At 32.2% G+C, this 22,415-nt stretch overlaps 1 protein-coding gene across 7 annotated transcripts in view; it reads left to right on the top strand.

The window, feature by feature from the left end:
- Positions 1–16,821, top strand: part of LOC118192466 (equilibrative nucleoside transporter 3-like) — an 83,339-nt gene extending 66,518 nt beyond the window's left edge. For 6 of the 7 annotated variants that reach the window (XM_035363446.2, XM_085827066.1, XM_035363445.2 and 3 more), the window contains 3 exons: positions 5,963–6,048; positions 8,303–8,502; positions 15,262–16,821. In XM_035363446.2, coding sequence (XP_035219337.1) covers positions 5,963–6,048; positions 8,303–8,502; positions 15,262–15,373 — 398 coding nt within the window. In that variant the 3' untranslated portion in view covers positions 15,374–16,821. The other variant, XM_085827069.1, reaches the window with a different exon arrangement.
- The last annotated feature ends 5,594 nt before the right edge of the window (positions 16,822–22,415 follow it).

Raw genomic sequence — 22,415 nt, 5'->3', positions numbered from 1 at the left:
TGTTCTGCAGTTTGGGGTACTGACCATATAACTCATTGAAGATGCCATGAATGCTTTGGTTTCAGCTAATGAAAGTAGATTAGAAATAATTAATGTCTCAGTTGTATTATTAAATAGTAATTTAACATACTGACCATAATTATTAAATATTTTATTTGACATTAGATGGCATAAAATTTATTTGAACTTTAAATATTTACAGAAGTAGTCACATCATGGAAAATTCAAACACCGCCGTAGCCTTCTTAAAAAAATCAGTATTTTCAGTGTTCTAATAAATTCAAAATATAAGATTAATTTCAGTTTTATAAAGTGAAAATATATCATCAGTTTTCAGAGCAGGATAATTAGAGGGAATAGCACATGGGAAGGTACCAGTAATATTATTATATAGTATTTCTGCTTATTTGTGCATATATAAGTGAATGTATGTTTGTTTCTTGTTTATCTTTTATACAAGTTTACAGTTTAATTCTGAATCTTTATGAAACTTGCCCTATTCAACCTTCAAAACAAGAGGAAGATCACTCTATTTAAGATTTCTCAAGAATCAGCCCATGGGGTCCGCACTCTTTATGTACATATATTTTACGCTAATTTAACAAACTTTTGATTAAAAAACTCAGTGATTTAAAAACTTTGCATTGCCACTCTGCAAAGCGAAGGATATACAAAGTCCGAATTCTGGACGTCCATTATCTGGAATAATCTAAAATCTGGACCTCAAAGCCACAATTTTTATTATTAATGATTTATGCATGCACATATGATTTTTCTTTCATAATAAAACATGTGGAGATTTTCACTTAAAAATTCCGGTTCTTAATTTCACTTAGGGACTAAATAAAATACCTCATTTTGGAAAAACAATCATGTAAGCATAAATTTGTGAGTTTAATAATTTGGCTCCATAGCTGACTATCTGTTTGCCATATATCTCAAACTGAAACATTCATTTATTTTATATCCCTGACGCTGACCTGGCGAGTCATTATTTATTATATTTTACTTTCATCACTGCATGTTTATCAATACATGACAGCTTCAATAATAACTCATGCTGTGATGTCTAAACTTAGTAATTGAATAACAAGAGTGTGGCAACCTTTTATGCTAACATTACACTTGGCGATGATTATAGATTTTTAAATGCTCTAAGAAATGTTGACAAAGAAAAATTCAACAAAAATTTCTTTTCATATGCTAAAAATAGATTTTGTTAATGAAACTCATAGGCCAAAAGATTACATTTAATGCTATATTAATTAAGAATAACTGATATGTTATTCACCATAAACCCAGAAGTGGTGGCAGAGTATGTCGCCATCGGACAGCAGAATTTAGGAAAGATGAAATTTTTGGAATTTGGGAAAGTACCGAATGGAAAAATTAAGGGATGAGAAGTATTTATGATTTAGGGAAAGCACTGGGATCCAAAGTTTAGGTGCGGTGAAAATTTAGAACTTAGGAAAGCGCTTTGTAGCAGAATTTAGGACCCATAGAGACTGAACTAGGTGGTATTGAGCGCCGGCCTTAGATAAAGCCTTAAGTATAAGTATATGTGGGAGATTATTTATTCACGACTTGGATTAGTTTGAAGCATGTGCAAGAAATAAACATAGGTATAGTAAATAACTAAACTAATACAATTCAGGCTTAATTCAGTACACAATAGGAGCAAGACAAAATTTAGTGAAACAACTTGGCTTTCATCGTCAATCTTGTGATACACAGCCAATAATGTATAATGGACACTATTAAGTTAGGCTAAAATTATCTTTACTGATTCTAAGGCATTTCAATTAATGTAGCAGACTGTGCTGCTCCTGATCTTCTAATTTGATCCAGCTTATTATTTTTTGCAGACTGTTATTACGGCAATTTTATAGAAACTAAGCTTGAACTCTCGATTATGTCGAAAAAGAGTTTCCTATTGTGGAGTTGCCAAAGGATCTACAAAGCAAAGCCATGTTTCAATGTCCATTAAACAAAAAGTGGAATTGCTGCAAAAAATGGATAAAGGCATATGCAAGAAGTATGGCATTGGAAAATCAACTGTGTATGACAAAAGAAAAAGGAACTTTTTGAATTTCTTGTGGAAGCAATTTAAACAACTTACATTGAAAGAAATGTTTAGTAAAGCAAACAAATAAATATTAAGCCTTTTTTGTAAATTTTGATATTCTTTAGATCATGATTGTTCTTTATTTCATAAATTACCATTTCATATTTTTAATTGTATAATTTCTGCATGCCATCTTACCAGATTTAAATTGAGGACCTATTATCCGGAAAAATCCCAAATCTGGAAATGCCAAAGTCCTCACGAGTCCGGATTTCGGACTTTATACTGTATATGTAACGAGAAAAACTCGACGATATAAAAATTGTGTTGCCACTCTGGAAAATGCAGTTATAGTGTTTTGTCTTGAATTTAATAAACTGACTTAACTATTTAAGAAAAATGTGTTTTTCTTAAATAGCCAAGTCATTTAGCAAAGCATAAAATATTTAATTTTTCATGCGTTAACATGCACACATTGACATAAGTGTTATAGACATAGGTACAAGTAGGGGGCACCACAGATATTTGCCAACAGGTGATTCACATATGTGTTATAGCATCACACACATTTTTTTTTTTTTTTTTCTTTTTGAAAGTGAATTTGTAATAGTCTTTAGAATGCATTACTTTCACTGTGAAATCAATTATGCCGCCAAAAGGGAAGTCGATTGCTTGATCTGCACCTCAAGCACTAAAGAAAAAGGCATTAATGATCTTCAGAAACAAATGAGCAATAGGAAGCAAGACTGGAACCATTTGAGTGCACATTGCTCAAGCCTGTTCACAGGGTTAGTAGCGGTTTTTATAAGTGCTTATAAGTCCTTATATTTGAAAATAAAATATAAAGGCCCTTATAGGTGCTTACATTTTCTTTAAAGCCCTTATTTTTTTGTTTTTGGTGCTTATTTTTTGCTTTTAGTGCTTTTTTTTACAATGAACGCGCAATTTTTCCCCGTACCAAAACCGAAACTAAATAAACAACTTTTCTTAATATGGAATGTCAAATGGTGACTCATACTCCCGGAAAATAGCTTTTTGCTCTTTCTCTGCATTAAACATAACCTTTGGTGTGCGCGGAGAGTACAGACAGGTGCCCGTCATTCTGTTGGTCAAAGTATTGCGAGAGCAGTAGAAAATTTCGGTACATTCGGTATTCTTTTCCTCCCACACAAATACTACACACATTTGAATTTCTATCAAGATCTTAATAATTTGCATTCTCGTTCCGCTTTGTCAGTTCATATTCATGTTTATTATGATCGTTATGCTTATATTATGAGTATATGTATGAATGTTTATAATAACATAGTTGCAATAACTGCTGAAGTTTAGTAAACTTCCAAAAATGGTTGTGTTTTAACGCAGATTAGCTTTGTAAGGAATAATATTCGGAATGGCTTAAGTAAAGGGAAAGTAATCAAATAGTCAAAATAATTTTATTTTTTTGGCCAATACATTATACAGTACGAAGGTTGGGAGGTTCTCCTCTTTCTCCGAAAAATCTCGAATATTGAAAGTCTGATTGAAAGATTGGTAAGTCTCTTTCTTTTCCTTTATTTAGTTCTTTATTCTCCCAATACCGGCAGCTGTTGAATCCGATTGCATAATATCATGTAGGAAAGAATTACAGCGCACGTATTGCGCAATAATGTTTGCGATATTTTGCAGAGATAATTAATTTTGATGTTCGGTCCGAGATTTGTTTATGAACACTTAAAAGAGTTTTACTGTGCTTGTAAAGCAGAATATTCTTCTGTTCCGTTGGTTTGTTTTTATATGATGCACATATCGAAATGTCAAAAGCATTTATTTAGTGGAAAAATCTAAAGAACGGCTACAGTCTATCTCCCCTTCCGCTCCTCTTTTGCAAGTTACACTGGACTGTCCGAATATTCGCCAATTTTCAAGTATGTGGGTAGTTAAGCTTTTACTGTTAAAGGATGACTGCATGAAGCAAATTTCTGTCTTCTGATTTCAGAAATGTTCCTCTTTATTATTTATTTCCTCTATTTTGAACTGAAATTTCATCATTAAACCTCGTAATATAGTTTAGTTCTGCATTATTTTTTTGTTTTTTTCTCTCATTGTAAACTAGTTCTGTAAATTGAACTGTTATTTAAAATTTTAAAAAGAGTAATTATTTTCCATGGTTGAGGTAATGCTTATTCTCTCTTAATAAATACTGCATTTCTCATATTTTAAATTAGAAGTCTAATGTTTAAGGTTATGCAGTTGTGTATAATGTAATTAGATAGGTGCTTATTTTTTTTTTTTTTTTTCTTAAAATGTGCTTGAAAAGTGCTTATAGGTGCTTTTTTTTTAACTAAAATGTGGCTATGAACCCTGTGTTCATCTGAAACAGATGAGCACCAGGAAGCAAGACTAGAAAAAATTTGTGTATGCACCATTCAAGCCTGTTCATCTGAAACAGACAAGCAAAACCGGCTTTAAATCTTTATGCATTCCATTATCAATCTGCCAGCTGATTTAAATCTTTATGCATTCCATTATGATGCTAATTATGATTACAGTCATCATTCAAATCTGATTTTTGAAAAGATGGATAAATTATGCATTTATTGCAGAGCCCTCAATTTTAAGAATGAAGCACCAGGAATGCACTGCATGGGTGAAAAAGTGAAATTACCAGAATTAAATTCACCACCCGAACCATTATCAGCCTTGATATCAAGTAACACAAGCCAGCTACATGCAAAATATGCACAAATAAAAAAAATCCATAACAGAATTAAAATATAAGCACTTTCTTTCCTTTAAGTAACATTGCAATGCATACTGGGTAATAGCTAGTTTTTTATAAATAAAAATAATGAAAATTCCTAATAATTCACTTCTTTAATGTCAAGATTTGCTCAAGTAGCAATGAGAGATAGCTTACTATGTTACTGTGTGTGTGCTTAGTGTTGTTTTTGTTCTTTTTCTCCAGATTCTGACAAAGTCAGACAAGAGTCCAAAGGACCGTTGACTCTAAGAAAGTCAAACAGAAGGAGGGGACTGAAATAAATATCCTCCCTAGGGTGGTCCAAACAGTCCAAAATATATTCGGAAGAAGCCTGATGTTCTCAGCATTTGGTGCAGGTGGAAAAGATATTCATGCCTTCCTTGAAAGAGAGACAGATAACAGGACATCAGGCAATACGTGAGGGCTCATTCTAGGAGCTCCTGTCACACTCAAAGGTTTAGAACCCAACCAGGCTTGCTAGCTGAGTACAGGTGATGGGTGGGGGGCACAAGCCATTAAGCCATAATTTGTGATTTTTTTCAGAGAGTATAGTTGCAGGTAGGTGAGAGTAGAAGAGGAAGAAGTTAAAAGACCGCAGCCCTCCTATACTAATTTTTCCACCATTTCATTGCCGTGAAGATCCACATAAGAGGGAATCCACAGTAAATGGATATTGTGGTGCCTTGAAATTAGCTGTAATTTTTGTAGGATAAAATTACTGATTTTTTTTTGCCTACAGGAATCCAGTTATCACGATGTTGTAGTGAGCTATGGCTATCAGATAAAATCCATAGATCACCAAAATTCTTTTTTGTTAGTATATATACCCTTGAACCCCAAATTGATTGCTGTCAATTCACTCCTAAACACAGAACAGTGACTTCGATTACAATGACAGATAATAATTGTTTTCTGTGGTGTCTCAATATAAATGCCATTGTTAGTAACTGTAATTACTGTTAGTATTATATTCAAATGAAAATGCTTTAATTCTGTCTGTTCTGGAAGAATTTCATGGAGAAAATTTGGAACACTTGAGGTGATCTGCCATTAAAATACAAATTTGCTGAAAAATGCAATAGTTAAATAATTATTGCAAATATGTCAAAAATATTAAAGTAGAATGAAAAAATTTTTTATAATTTTAATTTCAGGTAAACTTTATCTCCCACTAACATGTTTTTTGTTGTTCAATGTGAGTGATTTTTGTGGCCGATCTGTTGGTGGGTGGTTGCCTATGGTAAGTTACTTTATTTTTTTATGTTTTAATTCTTTAAAATTTTGTGCATTTTGTTTTAAATTTAGTGTAATTTAAGTTTTACGTCTATGCTTTGGTATATTCGATTTTTCAATAATTCCACAAGGTTTTCTGACTATCTGTATCTTTACCAAAAGTCCCGAACACTTTGGTCAGTTTGGAGAAAAACAATTGTTTGGGCAACTTTACGTCTATTTCGGCTATTCATCCAGTATAACCTAATTAACCAGTGCAACTCCATAAAAGACATGCGTACTTATCAGAGGTAATTACACCCATCTGTAGTTGTGCTTGGGAGTAATTCCAGTTCTTCTTCACAAAATTTCATGGGCATATATACTTTTGTTTAAGAATAAATAAAAAAAGCAAACAGCCATATGACATCCAATTATCTTCAAAGCAATTTTCTGTGTTCTAACAGTTTGCTTGCAATTTTTCATTTGCATTTTCATAAAATTCAATCTTTTAAGGAGTACTACATCATATAATGCGAATGTCATATTTCTGAAAAAATACAACACTTTATTCTTTCATTAGCTGACAAAATCTATAGTCCCATTATGATTTGTTATAATAAAAAGAAATGTACTTAGTCCAAAAAGAAATATTAAATCAGAAAAAGACATGAATTTCAAAAATGCATATCCACACGTATGCACATACTTGGGTTGCCACATAAATACTTTTGCTGACACTGTAGGTTCACACATAAATACTTTTTTGGTGACATAGTGCATTGCCTCACCAATATACTTATTTGTGACTTTTTAGTGGTGGAGATAATCATAAGGTCTCAGTTGGTCTGTTATATGTATGAAAATTAATATTTGTTATTTTTGAAAGTAATATGTTCAGACTGACAAATATTAATACTACAATCAAGGCTGTTAGGGTCTGCAGCATTTGCTTCAGTACATTGGTTTTAGCACATTTAATGAGAGATATTGTGTAGGGAAACTGTGAATGTTCAGTGATGAATTGTGATTAGCATTATGTGCTGACAACCAATACATATATGTTTGATAAGCCAGCCACTGGAAGGATTTTGCTTTTGCTATGAACTTGTAATATGACTTTTACATCTGGTATCATTAGGAAGCACTTTATTTGATAACCAGATATGGTTGGTATCACTTAAACATGGTATTACTTATACAGTAGTATGTTTGTCAGTGAATTCTATAATATATTTATTACTACTCTTATTATTGTAGTCACAGGACATTTTCCAAGAGTTCAATACCTGATTATATATAGTAGAGCTCTCTTTAATATGAATTGTGCTGCCAGCATTATGCTAATATCCTTCAATGATAATCTGGTCATCTAAACGTTTCCTAATTGAGCATATTTGGAACATGGCCTACATATCATTTATGCTTATTTTAAATTGCTGATGAATTGGCTAACCTGATCACGTGATATTTTCCTTAAACATGTGTGGGATTGGATTGTTTAATTTTGGCAAAGTAATGACTATCTGCTTAGGAGAAAGGGTTGCTTCATAAAAAGCTTCTAGAAGACAAGTTAGTTGCGTATTTACGTTACAAATGGAGAAATCCCATCGAGCCATCGTAATGTGTGACGAAGAAGGATATAGATAGAGAATCTCAGTGCAAATTACTGTTGCAGCTTTAAGCACTTGTGGTTCCAAGTATCTGTTAGATATAATGGCATGTTCTCACGCCAGTGAGACAATATCTGGTGAGCTAAACATAATATTCCGTTGAATTGTGCATCTAGATAATTGCTTATGTGTGAGCCTGAGATGGTTATAGAATATGCCAAATTGTAGTTTTGCAGAATTTTTTTTTCCTCCCTAAATTCTGAATGGATGTATGATTTCCTTTTAGGTTCATGTCTGGTGCATAAATCAATTTTAATGGTCTGATGCATAAATGTCTGATGTGTTAAATGTTAATGTCTGATGCATAAATCAATTTCAATGAACTTTGAATGGCACATTAAAAAGGATTCACAAATTTTCTTTTGCGTCAAGAAACTCAGAAGTTTTCTATTTCTTTTTCCAAAGAATGCGTTAGTAATGATATAAATAATTCATCTCCAGTTTTTTAAATTCTGCTACCATAAGAACGAGCGAAAGTCTGGCACGATTGATAGAATTGATGAAAAATAAAAATACTATATATATATATGTATTATTGCAAGATTATTATAATTATTGTACAAAATTATGTATTGCATTTGATTTTTGTGTAATTCTCTCTCTTCCTAGCCTCCATCTTGGCGAATTCATTTGCTTGCACTTTGTTCTGCACGAGTGATCTTCGTTCCTTTATTTATGCTGTGTAATCTTCAACCACGGTATCATCTTCCTGTTATATTTGACAGTGATATTTATTACATTTCATTTGTAACATTATTAGGATTTACAAATGGATACTTCATTGCAGTAGCAATGGTAATGGGAATTAAGTAAGTAGAATGGCTTTCTTTACAGATCCCTCCTTTCCCCCCCTCTTTTTAAAAAAGCTATAGTATATGTAGCCAGCATCAAAATTATAGTTAAAGATATCCACAGCTACAGATGTGGCATTTTTATTATGTAATAGACAATATTAAAAGCATAAAAATTTTAGAGAATGTATTTATTTTTTAGTTAATTAGGTTGCATTACTTAAGAGGATTCATGAATTCAAATATTTAAGAACTCCTTTTGAAAATTTACAGTATAAATAATTCTTCTATATAACCTCACATTTAAATTTATTACTTTTATAAAATATTGAATTATTATCTAACTCAATATTACCTCTTCAATATATATTTTATATTCTCATATGCATCAGATATTTATATACTGAAGGAATCTGATCAAATGTTAATGTTATGCTATCAAAATGTGTTACAAAAAGTTAATGAAATTTTTTAAACTATTTTTCACCATTATCTTCAGAATACATATTTCATATATAATTAATGAAATTTCTAGAATATATTTTATAAAATATATTTACTGTAAAAGTATTTAAACTATGCTTTCTTTAAATTCACCACTTTATGCCGTTACATACTTGCTTAAGTGCATTAAGCTATTGAAAGCAATTCTGGAATTTATTTTTTGATAGTTTTAATATTGCTGGCATTATGCCTAAATGATAAATGAATTTACAGTCCCTCCTATTTGTACTTGATGCGTTTTCTAGCTTCTTCAGTATTTCACTCTGCACCAAGTGTCAGAATAAATTATTGCATATTCTCTGAAACTCGTAAAAATTAATTCTGGTTCTGGAATTTGTATTAGCCAGAATACTAGTACATATTAACCACTTGTACAAACACTATTTTAATAATCAATTGTAGGTGCATTTGCACCATGCTTATCTCATAATCACTGGTTGATCACCAGTTTTGACAAATAACATTCCAGGAAATTGAGACCAAGGTTTAGTAGTCCTTTTAATGTACTACAAAACTCTTATTACAGCAGACTTTTCTGTGCTCTTACTGTGCAAAAATGCTGAAGTGAAAACATCTTTAACTTATTTGAAATTTAAACAAAACTTACCTAGAATTATATTGATTGAAAGCAGTTTCCACCAACTTCCAACCAATAGAATAGACAAAATATTCAAGTAAGCATCATAGCTCAACATTCCTCAAACTGTGAAACCTTTATATCCATTTTTTTCTAAAATCAGCACTTTTACAGATTTGTGGTTTATGGACCTGTCCTTTCAGTATAGATGTCAACTTAAAGAAATAATCAAAAATGAGTTGTGTAACGTCCTCAGCTATTTTCCCACGGACTCCCACGAAGTCTGGGAAAAGGAGACAAATGGGCGCCAGATGACCACCCTGATGTCACTTACGAATTCTTGAGGTCGAACGTGACCCCCAACAAAGTGCGGAAAGCATATTGTTTTACGAAAGGAGAAAACTTTCATACAAGTTCTCACAGGTTGTGGAGTGTCCATTGTGTGTATGCGATAAACTGTCGCCAACTGCCTGTTTCTCGAAATAATTTAGATAGACCTCCCAAAAAAGACGTTCTGAATTTTCCCAAGGAAAATCTCAGTTTCTCAGGCTGTCAAGACAGTATCTGAGAACAAATCAGTGCCTGTTAACCAATGGAGAGATGCTCCGAAAAAGACGTTTAGCGAATCACTGCAGCAGACGCACAAGACACGCCCAGAAAACCTGGACATAAAAACAGTGAGTGAAAATAATCAGAGAGATTAGTCTGAAGAATACGCAGTCATTGCGTAGAGAAGAGAGAGCCTTTCTCTTGTATTTTGCGACTCATCCCGAGTCGCTACTAAGCTCTGTCAAGAGCGGAAAAAGAAACTCTCAATGAAGCGTAGCCGGACTTTTTCTCCGCTACCTCTGTTTGGACCTTGTTTGAACTCAAGTGATTATCGTTTCCTATTGTAAACGGACTATTTTGCTAAGCAAACTACTTTGTTATGATAAGCAGTTGAACTTACCTTAAAATTCAACTTGTGTAATTTAACACTTACCTTTATTTTATTTACACTACCCAAAATAAAAATCTGACTGTTCTCAAATCGCTACAGCTAGAAGGTATGTGTTAATTGGTGGCATCGGTGGGATCGTAGAAACCCGATAGACAAACAAAGACGTGATCGTTTTGGAGAACCGTCCCGGTTCTTATCTTCATTCAGAATCAGCCGATTCTAGCAGTGGAAAAGAATTCTTTCGCAGTAAAGTTTGGAGAGTTTAACCAGCAGCTGAAAAGGGATCATCGATGAGAAGCGTTCGTGAAGAATGAACTACTACAAAGACTAGTTCCGGAAGTGCCTGGGAAAGAGTGTGAAGTAAAATTCTCCCTCGGGTGTAAAGACAAGATATAAGAAGTCCAGACAAGAGTGAAGTGTTGTGAATTCGCGTTTGGTGTTTACCACCCTCTGTGCAGTGAAAGTGCTTTTGGTGTTTAGTGAAAGAAGAATCGCCCAGTCGACTATTGTTCAATTGGTTTCCTTCTTCGGTCATTGAATCGCGTGTTCAAATAGAAAAGAAAGGAAAGAAGAGCTGTTATTTTTTTTGTCTGCAATGGGTAAGTTGATATGGCATTATCTTTTTAAAGAGGCATTTTAATGGAGTTTGTCTTCTGTGTATCGAAATTATATGTTTAAATGGTTACTCGTAAATGTTTTGTTTTTGATGAGTAGAGAATTTTATAATAGTATTTTCAACCTTTAGAAAGCACGCATCAGTTGTAAATTGAGTCGATAAGTATTGCTCTTTGTGACTAATATTCTTTTGCCAATACGTATTTAGCAAATTTTTTTTATATACTGCATTAAGTATGGTTATGTGTTAAGCTGCAACAGATTATTTAGGAAATGCTTAATTTACTTTAATTTTTTTTCCTATGTTGCTAATGGTACGTATTTTATGTCATACATACCATAAATTGCATTGCTATGTTGTTTTACTGTAGTATTTCTGGATAGTGTGAAACTTTCAGAGTAGACAAACTGGTACCTTTAGTTTTATTTTATTGTATCATTTTAAAATTTTGTCACTGGCAAAATGTCATATCTTGGCAAGGGTAGAAAGCAAGACCTCATAAATCTGTCTGTAGAATTAGGTCTAGAAGTTCCCCCAAATGCAAAAATACAAGATCTCAAAAACCTCGTTGTACAGAGCCCTCAGTATGACGAAAAATTCGTCGAGGCAACACTAGAGTCGATTATCGAAGCGCGAATCGAACAACATAGACTCGAAGAAGCCGAAGAGCGTAAACTTGAAAGGGAAAGGGAGAGAGAATTTGAATTAGAACGTCTAAGGTTGACAAACGCCAATAATGGCAGAGAAAATTCTCAAAATAATATTCCGTGATCTATGAGAGATTTGCAAAATTTAATGCAGAGATATAATCCCAAATCATCGGATATTTCGCTTTACTTAGCGATGTTTGAGCGTCAGGCTCGCGAAGCGAAGGTAGAGGAAGGAGACTGGGTGTCACATTTGATGGCTCTATTGCCAATGGACAATGTTTCTATTATTCTACGAGAGCCGGAACAGGAGCTAGATAATTACTCCTACGTAAAGAAAATTCTTTTGCAGCGGTTTAAGTTGAACCCAGAGGCGTTCCGCGTCAAATTTGTTCAACACCAGCGTCGTGCGGGTAGTTTATATAAAGACTTTGCTTTTGAGTTAAAAAACTATCTAGATGAATGGTTAAACGAAGTAGACGTACAAGATTTCGATGCGCTAAGAGACTTAATGTTGACGGATCAAATTAAACGTCGAGTAAACAGCGAAATTCGCGAACACTTCGTGTATGAGTGGCCGAGTATAATATCTTCTGCCGAACTAGTGAAGAAATTAGATGAATATGAAGCAGTACGAAAGTCCGTAAAAAAACCAACAGGTTTTACTAAAAATACCGAACAGGATTCAAATATTAAAGAAAGGAAAAAAGGAGAATTTTCAGATCGAGTACGTCGCCATGATAATGTTTCGAAAGAAAAAACTGCGGAGAAATGGAAGTCAAGTGTTTTCGAAAACCGGAGAATACCTAGATGTTATGAATGTAATTCAGATGGTCATCTCCGACCTCAGTGTCCTCGGTTAAAAAGACAAGAGGCCGCTGAAGCTGTAAACAAACTAGGCACTTCAGGATCTCCAGATACATGGCTAGCTCCCTATATGAGTATAGCGAGAGTAAATAATCGAGAAATGCCTGTACTCCGAGATACTGGCTCCACTATCGATCTGATCGGATGGGACCAAGTAACACATCAGATGCTTCTAGGAGAGACAGCGTGGGTTAAGCAGCCGCTAGATTTACATTCCTTGTGTTTACCCTTGGCTTGAATTGAATTAGAGGGAGAGGACTTTGGGAAAGTCATTACTAAAGCCACAGTGATTAGCTCCGACCTGAATCAAGAATATTATCTGCTGGGAAATCGAACAGCCCGATTGATAGAACACAATAAAATGCAGCCCCATAAAATCAATGCTGTTATGACTTGCAGTCAAACGAAAGCTTGCAGCAGGAAAGAAAATTCCTCTAGCCAAGGTCCAGAGAACAAAGAAGTTGAGCGCCCCGCGGGGCGAATGAATGACGAGGAGGAGGGTGAAATTTTCCCCGTCCAGTCAGCTAACGTCCGAGGCAAAGAAAGGGTGAAGTGTCCTCACCGTTCGGAGAACAGGTCAAGAAATGGACAAATCAAGATAACAAAAGCGGTCATTAACCCACGAAGTGCATGGACTTCTTTAGATTTACGAAGAAAGCGAAACATTTCTAAGAAAAAAACGCTGGTCCGTCAGGACGAATTTTTGTCTGGAATCCCGGAAGAAAGAAGTGCAGGAAGACCCCCGGAGCGTTTTCATTCACGATGTGCTGTTCGGAAATCTGAAACTGAGCATCGAAGTCGAACAGATCACTGGTAAAGTAGTTTTCAAGATAGAAACTCAAAATATTTAGCCATAAGTGGGAAACCCACAGACATAATGAAAGCTCATAGGTGCGAAAACGCACCAAATAAATTGAGATTTTATCTGAATTAGGTACCAATAGGAGCCGACAACTTGTTTTGAGTACAATAATTTTTTGTTTGTTTTGTTTATTGTAGTACTTTGTATTTGTATATTGAGTGTTGATCCTTTTAGAATTACTTAGGATTTATTGTGTTCCTTAGCTTTATAGTACAGTTGCAGCCTTCCAACTTTGAGGTAGTTTACCGCCCAGGCAAATTGAATAAAAATGCTTATGGGCTGAGTCATTTTGAATCGGGCGAAACATAGAGTGTAAAGAGGTGATCATGCCAGTTTCTTATCTGAATAAGTATTTTGTATACAGTAAAAGTGTAATATAAGAATATATCATCAGTTATTTTGTCCCTTTGTTAAGAATATTTGTGATGTGTATGTGTATATATATATATGTGTGTGATTCTGATTTTAAATATTCCATTAATTCTCGCCTCTAAAGTTAATGCCTTATTGACTTATATGTGAACTTTTCAATAGTGACATTACTAGTACTGTTATTAATCAATGTAGCTGTGTTCCTGTAAAGGTGTGTTTGAAAGTGTTATCGAGAGAACAGTTTATTTCGTGTCATTTTTTAAATTAGTGAAATGATGAGGAGAACTTTCCTCTTCGTTTCAACTCGAGAAAAGTTCTTCTGAAGGGGGAAGGAATCTATAGCTGTAACGTCCTCAGCTATTTTCCCACGGACTCCCACGAAGTCTGGGAAAAGGAGACTTCAAATGGGCGCCAGATGACCACCCTGATGACACTTACGAATTCTTGAGGTTGAACGTGACCCCCAACAAAGTGCGGAAAGCATATTGTTTTACGAAAGGAGAAAACTTTCATACAAGTTCTTATGGGTTGTGGAGTGTCCATTGTGTGTATGCGATAGACTGTCACCAACTGCCTGTTTCTCGAAATAATTTAGATAGACCTCCCAAAAAAGACGTTCTGAATTTTCCCAAGGAAAATCTCAGTTTCTCAGGCTGTCAAGACAGTATCTGAGAACAAATCAGCGCCTGTTAACCAATGGAGAGATGCTCCGAAAAAGACGTTTAGCGAATCACTGCAGCAGACGCACAAGACACGCCCTGAAAACCTGGACATAAAAACAGTGAGTGAAAATAATCAGAGAGATTAGTCTGAAGAATACGCAATCGTTGCGTAGAGAAGAGAGAGCCTTTCTCTTGTATTTTACGACTCGTCCCGAGTCGCTACCAAGCTCTGTCAAGAGCGGAAAAAGAAACTCTCAACGAAGCGTAGCCGGACTTTTTCTCCGCTACCTCTGTTTGGACCTTGTTTGAACTCAAGTGATTATCGTTTCCTATTGTAAACGGACTATTTTGCTAAGCAAACTACTTTGTTATGATAAGCAGTTGAACTTACCTTAAAATTCAACTTGTGTAATTTAACACTTACCTTTATTTTATTTACGCTACCCAAAATAAAAATCTGACTGTTCTCAAATCGCTACAGTTGGAGGCAGATCTTGAAAATGTTAGATATCACAATGTGTTACATTGTATGTTGCTTGGTGCTGTTTAATCATGTTATTTATAATTCTGACAGTGTTAGCTTGCTCCTGAATCCTGATTATTCTGTTTCATTTGATATTATTCTATTTTATGTGATATTTAACATATATGATAATTTTAGGTTGTTTTTGAAACTAACTGGTATTTTTCTTATATTTTGCAATTTTGATGAAAATATTTTATTTTGTAGATCTGTCAATCCATTGCTCCAAGAAATGGCTGGTGTTGTCCTCTCAGCATTTTTAGGTGGAGGATTGATGTTAGGAGCATTTTCTTCATACATCAGCCTTAAAATTATTTAATATTATTTTTATACACTGTTATTTCTGTAATCTCATTTTTTGAGTATTTACTACAGCTCATAAATTTTGTATTTCAATGTCTGTTGTTGATATATTAACTGCAATTTGTTACTCTGAATGTACCATTGTGTGAAACAATTTTATTTGCAAATTCCAAAGAATATACATATATGTTACTGTATATACAATTATTGTTACTGCAACTTTTATTGTGATTTATAAGCATCCTTTATTGCAATGGTCACTTTTTTCTGTATCTGTGAAAAATGTGCTTTGTGGCACATTTAATTGTGTATACTTTTCTCTAATCATTAATCATTTAAAATCAGTTATCAAAGTAAATATAAACTGTTTTAAAACAAAAGTCTTCATTTTTGTTAAAATACATTTCACACTGTGTGTGAAATAGTATTATCTTCCAAATGAACATCATAATTTGAAATTTTAGAACTCATCCATATTAAATATAGACACCATTTAATTAACATGAATTCATTTATCATGTTTCATTAATGGCAGTCATTAACATTTAATGTGATATCAACTTGTACAAGAAAAGTGTAGAAATTTTATCAAGGTTATGTTAATATTTGCCCAGTGTCAAGCATATGACTACCCCTTTCACCTAGTAGGATGATGATCATTGCCAAACCATCATCACCCTTTCTTTCCAAAACTCAACAAAAATATATGCATTTATTTTCACTAAATTATTTTTAATTTGTTTTATAAATTAAATAAGAAAAAATGTAGAAAATATTGATAAATAAAAATTGCCCAGTGTCAAACATATGACTACCCCTTTCACCTAGTAGGATGATGATCATTGCTAAACCATCATCATCACCCTTTCTTTCCAAAACTCAACAAAAATATATGCATTTATTTAAACTAAATTATTTTTAATTTGTTTTATAAATTAAATAAGAAAAAATGTAGAAAATATTGATAAATAAAAAAACTTGAACAAAAGTAGCTTTTTAACTAAAATTAAATACTTAAACTGTTAAATGAAAGGCTGACTGAATTCCCCTCCCGTCAAAACTGAAATTCCACTGGTTCAGAAACTACAGGTAATAAAGTTAATCTCATTATAGAGATTATCACTATTGTTAGCACTAAAGTGAACTAGTTTTCAGATCACTAAACAATATTTTCATAACAAGAAGGTCTTTTAAGTGTACAACGTATTTCAGATTCAGTGACAATCCCCTTAAATGGAAAATCTTTATGGTAATTTACTTTTAAATGTTGAGTAAAAACATTTTTAAGAAACAATCGCAAGACTCGACAGCCTACTAGAATATCAACTGACATGAAAGAAGAAAATAATAGGTGCTAATTCTGACATAAATTGTGTCACATATTCATATTAATTATTTTATGCAATTTTTGTTAAATATTGTGACTGTTTTAAAATAAATAAATAAAAGGCTGACCTCATTCTGTGAAATTCCTCTTCTCTGAGACTGGAGGTTGAGAACGACTAGACTAGAAATGACTATAAGGGTGTGTGATATCTCACACACCCTTATAATGATTCATTTTCATTTGTGTTTATTTTACATCATATATTTGATTCATATTTCTAAGTATTTTTATTGTTATGAATTTTGTATATATATATAAGTAATTTTTGGTGAAATTATAAGTAAATTGTAGTATCTGTTGTATAATGTAAGATAACATAACAGGTCTCAAAAATCTTAAGCTCCGTCAGAAAAGTCAGGTTACAGGGTCTTACCCTTTGAACATCAAGGTAAATGGCTATCTTGCATAGCTACCAAGATATCACCAAGCTGGCAGTAGTTTTGGTGCCATTTTGGTCCAATTCCAGTATAATTGTAACTTGTCCTATCCATATGTAACTGTATCTGGCCATACATAATTGTAACTGTGTATGCTTTCCAGCAATTGAGAAATCGAGAGTACTGGAAATTACTTAGCAAGCGGGAGAAAACTGTATAAAACAGAAGAGAACATCAGTTCTTAGCTTAGTTCAGATTTGATTTCAGAGTTTACATCTGAGCACTGAGAGACTGCTTTACGAGTTAACACATTGAAGCTTTGTATTTTGTCTTGTATTTAATGTTCTTAGTAGTTTGGAGTGGTTACTACCGTTTGTGCTGTATCATGCCGAAAAGAGCTGTACAAGTACTTTTTGTGGAAAGTTTCAGCAGTAAAATATTTCTTTTGGGAAAACATTCTTTATCAAGCTGTAATTGGTTCTGCGTTTAACACTGTTTTTGTAAAATTGCAATAGTAATAGATTAATTTAAACATAAAACAAAAATATGAACAAAACCACACACTATATTACTCTGAAATCATTTACAGGGTCCATACACTTTTTTGCACATGGAAATTAAGGACTTTTAAGGACCATTAATGAAAAATTTAAGGACCTATGAGCAAATGGGAAATGATAAATTCAATTAAAAATATGATCTGTGCCATTTTAAGGACTTTTAAGAAACATTAATGAAAAATTTAAGGACCTATGAACAAATGAGAAATGATAAATTCAATTAAAAATATTATCTATGCCTGAATTTCACTTTTGTAATACCATCCTAAAAATAAAATAGATCCCTAAGTAGTATGCATTATTACTAAACATGAATTAATTAACATAACTATTAATAAGCTTGAGAATAAAATAAACTGTATGCAATTTATCAAGTAGCATTAAATATTTTACACTTATAATCCTTGGACATATTTGAAAGAAGATACGTGACATCTATGTTTTACTAACAATTAGCTTTTATGTTGATTTTTTTAATGTCTCATTTTGTCACATACTTGGTCAGTCTAGAGGTTTAGTAAATAGCAGGTAAATTTTATGTCAAACGGCATATGTTAAAATGAGAAATAAGATCATACATAATCAGCATGATTCATATCAAAAGACAGAATGTTTTCACTGCTACTACTTGTCTAGAGAGACTTGCTGAACAAACCTGAAAGGCCTGATGTAGGCACAGTTGGCAAGTGTTGAAAGTTAGGCTCTCTTTGATGTAGTTAGTATCGTAGCTTCATGTAGAGTTTGAGGGGGTTGTAACGCAGTTAATATACTTTAAGGTTCCAATAAGCCATTTAAAGCACCAAAGGTGATGAGTTGTTTTATATTAAGTTACACTAGATGCTCTTTGCATCTTATTCTTTATAAGTTTGGTACTTCTTATAAGTTTACAACTTATTCTTTGTAAGTAAATTTTTACATTTTTGTGTTTTATCTTGTGACCACAATGAGTATTAATGAAAGGCAAATAACTCACTTTAATATATAGAGATAATTTTAAGGGTAAGCAATTAGTTATGAAGGTTTAAATTAGGTAATTAGATAACCTTAGTCATTATGGATTTACATGAGCACTATTAAATTATATTTTTTAACAATATTTGTTAAAAAGCCCTATTAAAATCAAAATCAAATAAAATTTCACAGTTTAAAATACATGTAATTTATGACATTGATTCTTAAATGATTTTAGGATAATTACACATTAAAAGCTACAAAACATTTATGTTTTGTAACAACACTCAAAATATTTATCCGTCATTTTAATTTGAAGCCTTCCCAAACATTTTAGCTAGTTTATATCGATTTCCTTTTCTTTAAGCATCTTTCCTAAGAATTAGAGATTTGTCTCAATATGCAAACCAATGCTCTCACTAGTTTCTGCGTGATTTATCTTCTAAGTTATCAACCTCTCAACAATGTACCTATGAGTCCTTGATCTTGTAAAAGTTAAATAGTCCAAAACGTCTGACAGACATAAAGCAAATTATCGCTATGTCTGAAAATAACTACAATATCAGATGAAGGTTTAAATAAGCCTCTTATTTAAAAAGAACTTAGAACATGAAGGCATGTTCTGATTGATGCTAGCAAAATAAATTACAGCTCACAGTGACATAATTAAACACAAACAGTCAAATTCAAATTAAAAATGTAGACTAGTGGTCAAAGATTATACAATTTAAATTGAATCTGGCTCAGTAACTCTATCATATGAGGAAATGGAAATGGGAAATTATAGAAAAGGCTGAAATCCTAAACAATTGGGTAATTTACATAATAATATCTGCACATATCTTTGAAGAATAATTTTCTTTATGTATTTAGTTTCTTTCTTCAACACATTTCCTTTTCCTTTTAGAATTTTGGATTTAATTAAGGATTTCTGTTATTCTAAAAAACATTAAATGCATTTAGAATGTATAGAAAAAGTGGCTTATTTTATTTCTTTAGTAATATGAACATTCAAAAGAAACATGAAATATATATGTTAATGTGCAGTTACAGAGTTAATGTGGCAGAATTTTTAGAATTTAGTGACACACTGAACAACAAAATCTAGAAATGGCAAAACTTTTAGAGTTTAGAGAGGGCATTGGAAGCAGAATTTAGAATCCACAGAGATTGCATCAGGTGGGAAAATGCGTAGTGCCAGCTCTGTGTATGATGCATTAAGACATATTAGGTGAATCTTAAATTATAAATTTTTAATTTCTTTATTAATAAAAAAATCCCTTTCTATAATGCCTGCCTATGTGATAAGATTAGTAGCATTTTTGATAATTTCCATGCTTGTGTCTAGGGAAAAGTAGAGAAAATAAAGGAAGATAAACATGCTAAGAAAATGATTCTAGTATCAGACATAAAACATTCAAATATTATGTTTTCATTGTTCTTCCAGATGTCTTCCGAAAAGTAAGAAATTCATCTCAAACTTTCTGTAAAATACATCCATTACGTGTTAATACCATGGAGACATTTTTCAAATCTTCTGTAATCGTGGGTCTATAAATCTTGCCTTCCAATTCTTTTAAACTTTCCAAGCTGCAATGTCTAAAATCCTAAAGAAAAATTATCCCTACCAATTTGTAACAGCAAAAAGCCAGAAATATTTTGGAAAAAAAAAAGGGGGGAGGGAAAAAGCATAAAATTTATTTTATAGAGAAAACTGATGCATATTCTGAGAAGTTTGAATATTCTGAAAAAATTACATGGGAAAAACGCTTACTATGAAAAAATTAAAAAGAAGACATTTTTAATTAATTACATAGCTAATTTTGCTTTTGCTAAGAGCTGTTTCATAAATTGTGCTTTATAGCATTATACCTTGTTTATTTTTCAGATTCAAAATATTGTATAATAAGTTGCCAAAATTAAAGCTTATAATATGACAGCGAAAAATAAAAATGTTTTATTTTAATGTTATTTTTTTAATATAATTTCAATATATTACCATTATTTTAATTAAAATTATCAATGTTACAATGTTTTACAAAAAAAAAAAAAAAAAATCGCCTAAAAATTTTCTATAGAAACTCATCTTAAAATTACCAAAATGTTGATAAGTCGCCAAATTTAGAACCGTTTAATGAAAGAATTCACATCCCCAAAAGCGAAAAGTTGTTCAAAAGCTCTTTATTAGAAAAAATGAATTTTGAAATGCTTGTGTTTGACTTCTTGCTTAGAAACTCGAGTATCCCATCATTTATATTAGAAACAAATTATAACTCATGAACCCATTCAAAAGATAACCATACATGACAGTAAATCGGCAAAAAATATTCCTCCAAAATGCTAATTCACACCAAAATGTCAGTCGTAATAACAGACACATGATTAAAATTAAGGACCTTCTGCTGATTTTGGCCAAAATCAAGGACTTTTAAGGACCAAAAATCATTTCCAAAAAATCTAAGGACCATACGAACCCTGCATTTAAGGAAAACACCAGTCATTCATTCCTATAGATATTTAATTTTAATGCATAACATGTTAATAGGAAAATCAAACTCATCTGATCTATTTACAATCAAACTCGCTCACTTTTGAAATGACAAAAGTGTAGAAATTTTTTTAATGTAGAAGAGAAAAATTGTTCTTCTATACCGATATGTAATTTTTGAAAGTTTTTACCTTTCAGACATAAATACTCAATAATGTTCCATTTTCTATTTTGAGAAATTTTTGGTAATATAAAAACATTATTCTACTGCTTTGCATTATTAACATTAACACAAATTTTTGCTTGTACTCTTGCATAAAAACATACACACCATTATTTTTATTCTGCATCTGAAGATTTTCAAACAATATAAAAAAAATCTTTTTCATGTAGTAGACCAATATTATCTTGTACAAAATTAACAATGTTTTCTAGATGAAGTACAAAACCAAATTTAATTGCATTCTAAACATTTTAATTCTGTAATTGTTTACTTAATATTTAAAAGTCAAAACACTACATTGCATTTATGCTACAGAAAATGGAAGATTCAAATTGTAATTAATAGAAGTTAAAAGTATGAGATAAGTTGGTCTCCACCTTCTTGGTAGCTTAAAGGAAAACCTCTCTGAGGTAATTATTGCTTTCAGTTTGTAATAAACCATATCCATCATAAATTGGTTCAGTCACCAAATTGCAATGCAAAGATTTTTCACTCATCATAAATTTATCTCTACTTCATAACATTTAATAACAAGTGGATTTCATGCTACAAGTGTCATAAATAACATATGTTTTAATACTTATAATAGATTGATTGGGAATTTATTTATTTGAACTATCAGCAATCAGAATAATATTGATTTGCTGGACAAAACCTTTTTTTGCATGCAATTTTTGAAAGCATCTATACTTGTTTCTAATTTTCTTTAAAGGATAACATACAACATTTTGGTATTTTTTTATGTATATCATCCGACATTCAATGAGAAATCTCTTAAAGATGAAATTCTCTTATTATTATTAATATAAAGATTTAAGTTTCATGGACTGGCAGGAGTAGATGTTACTTTTAAGTATCAAAGTATTTACATATTCTCTCACATTAAAATAAAAAGTTATAGATATTATATCATTTCTGAGATGCTCGAATATAAATCTCAACAATTTAGACTGCAATTCCCCCCCCCCTTTGACTTGTACCATATGAAAGGATGCAATTAATATTCACATTTATTTTAAATGTTTAAATTATTTAAAAATTAAATTTTTATATTAAAAAACTGTAACTAAAG

The sequence above is a fragment of the Stegodyphus dumicola genome, chromosome 11, assembly GCF_044657685.1.
Source record: "Stegodyphus dumicola isolate Sdum_Otavi_A_Nest chromosome 11, ASM4465768v1".
Taxonomy (NCBI): domain Eukaryota; kingdom Metazoa; phylum Arthropoda; class Arachnida; order Araneae; family Eresidae; genus Stegodyphus; species Stegodyphus dumicola.
Note: the sequence above shows the minus strand (reverse complement) of the source record. Positions and strands in the feature narration are given on the sequence as shown.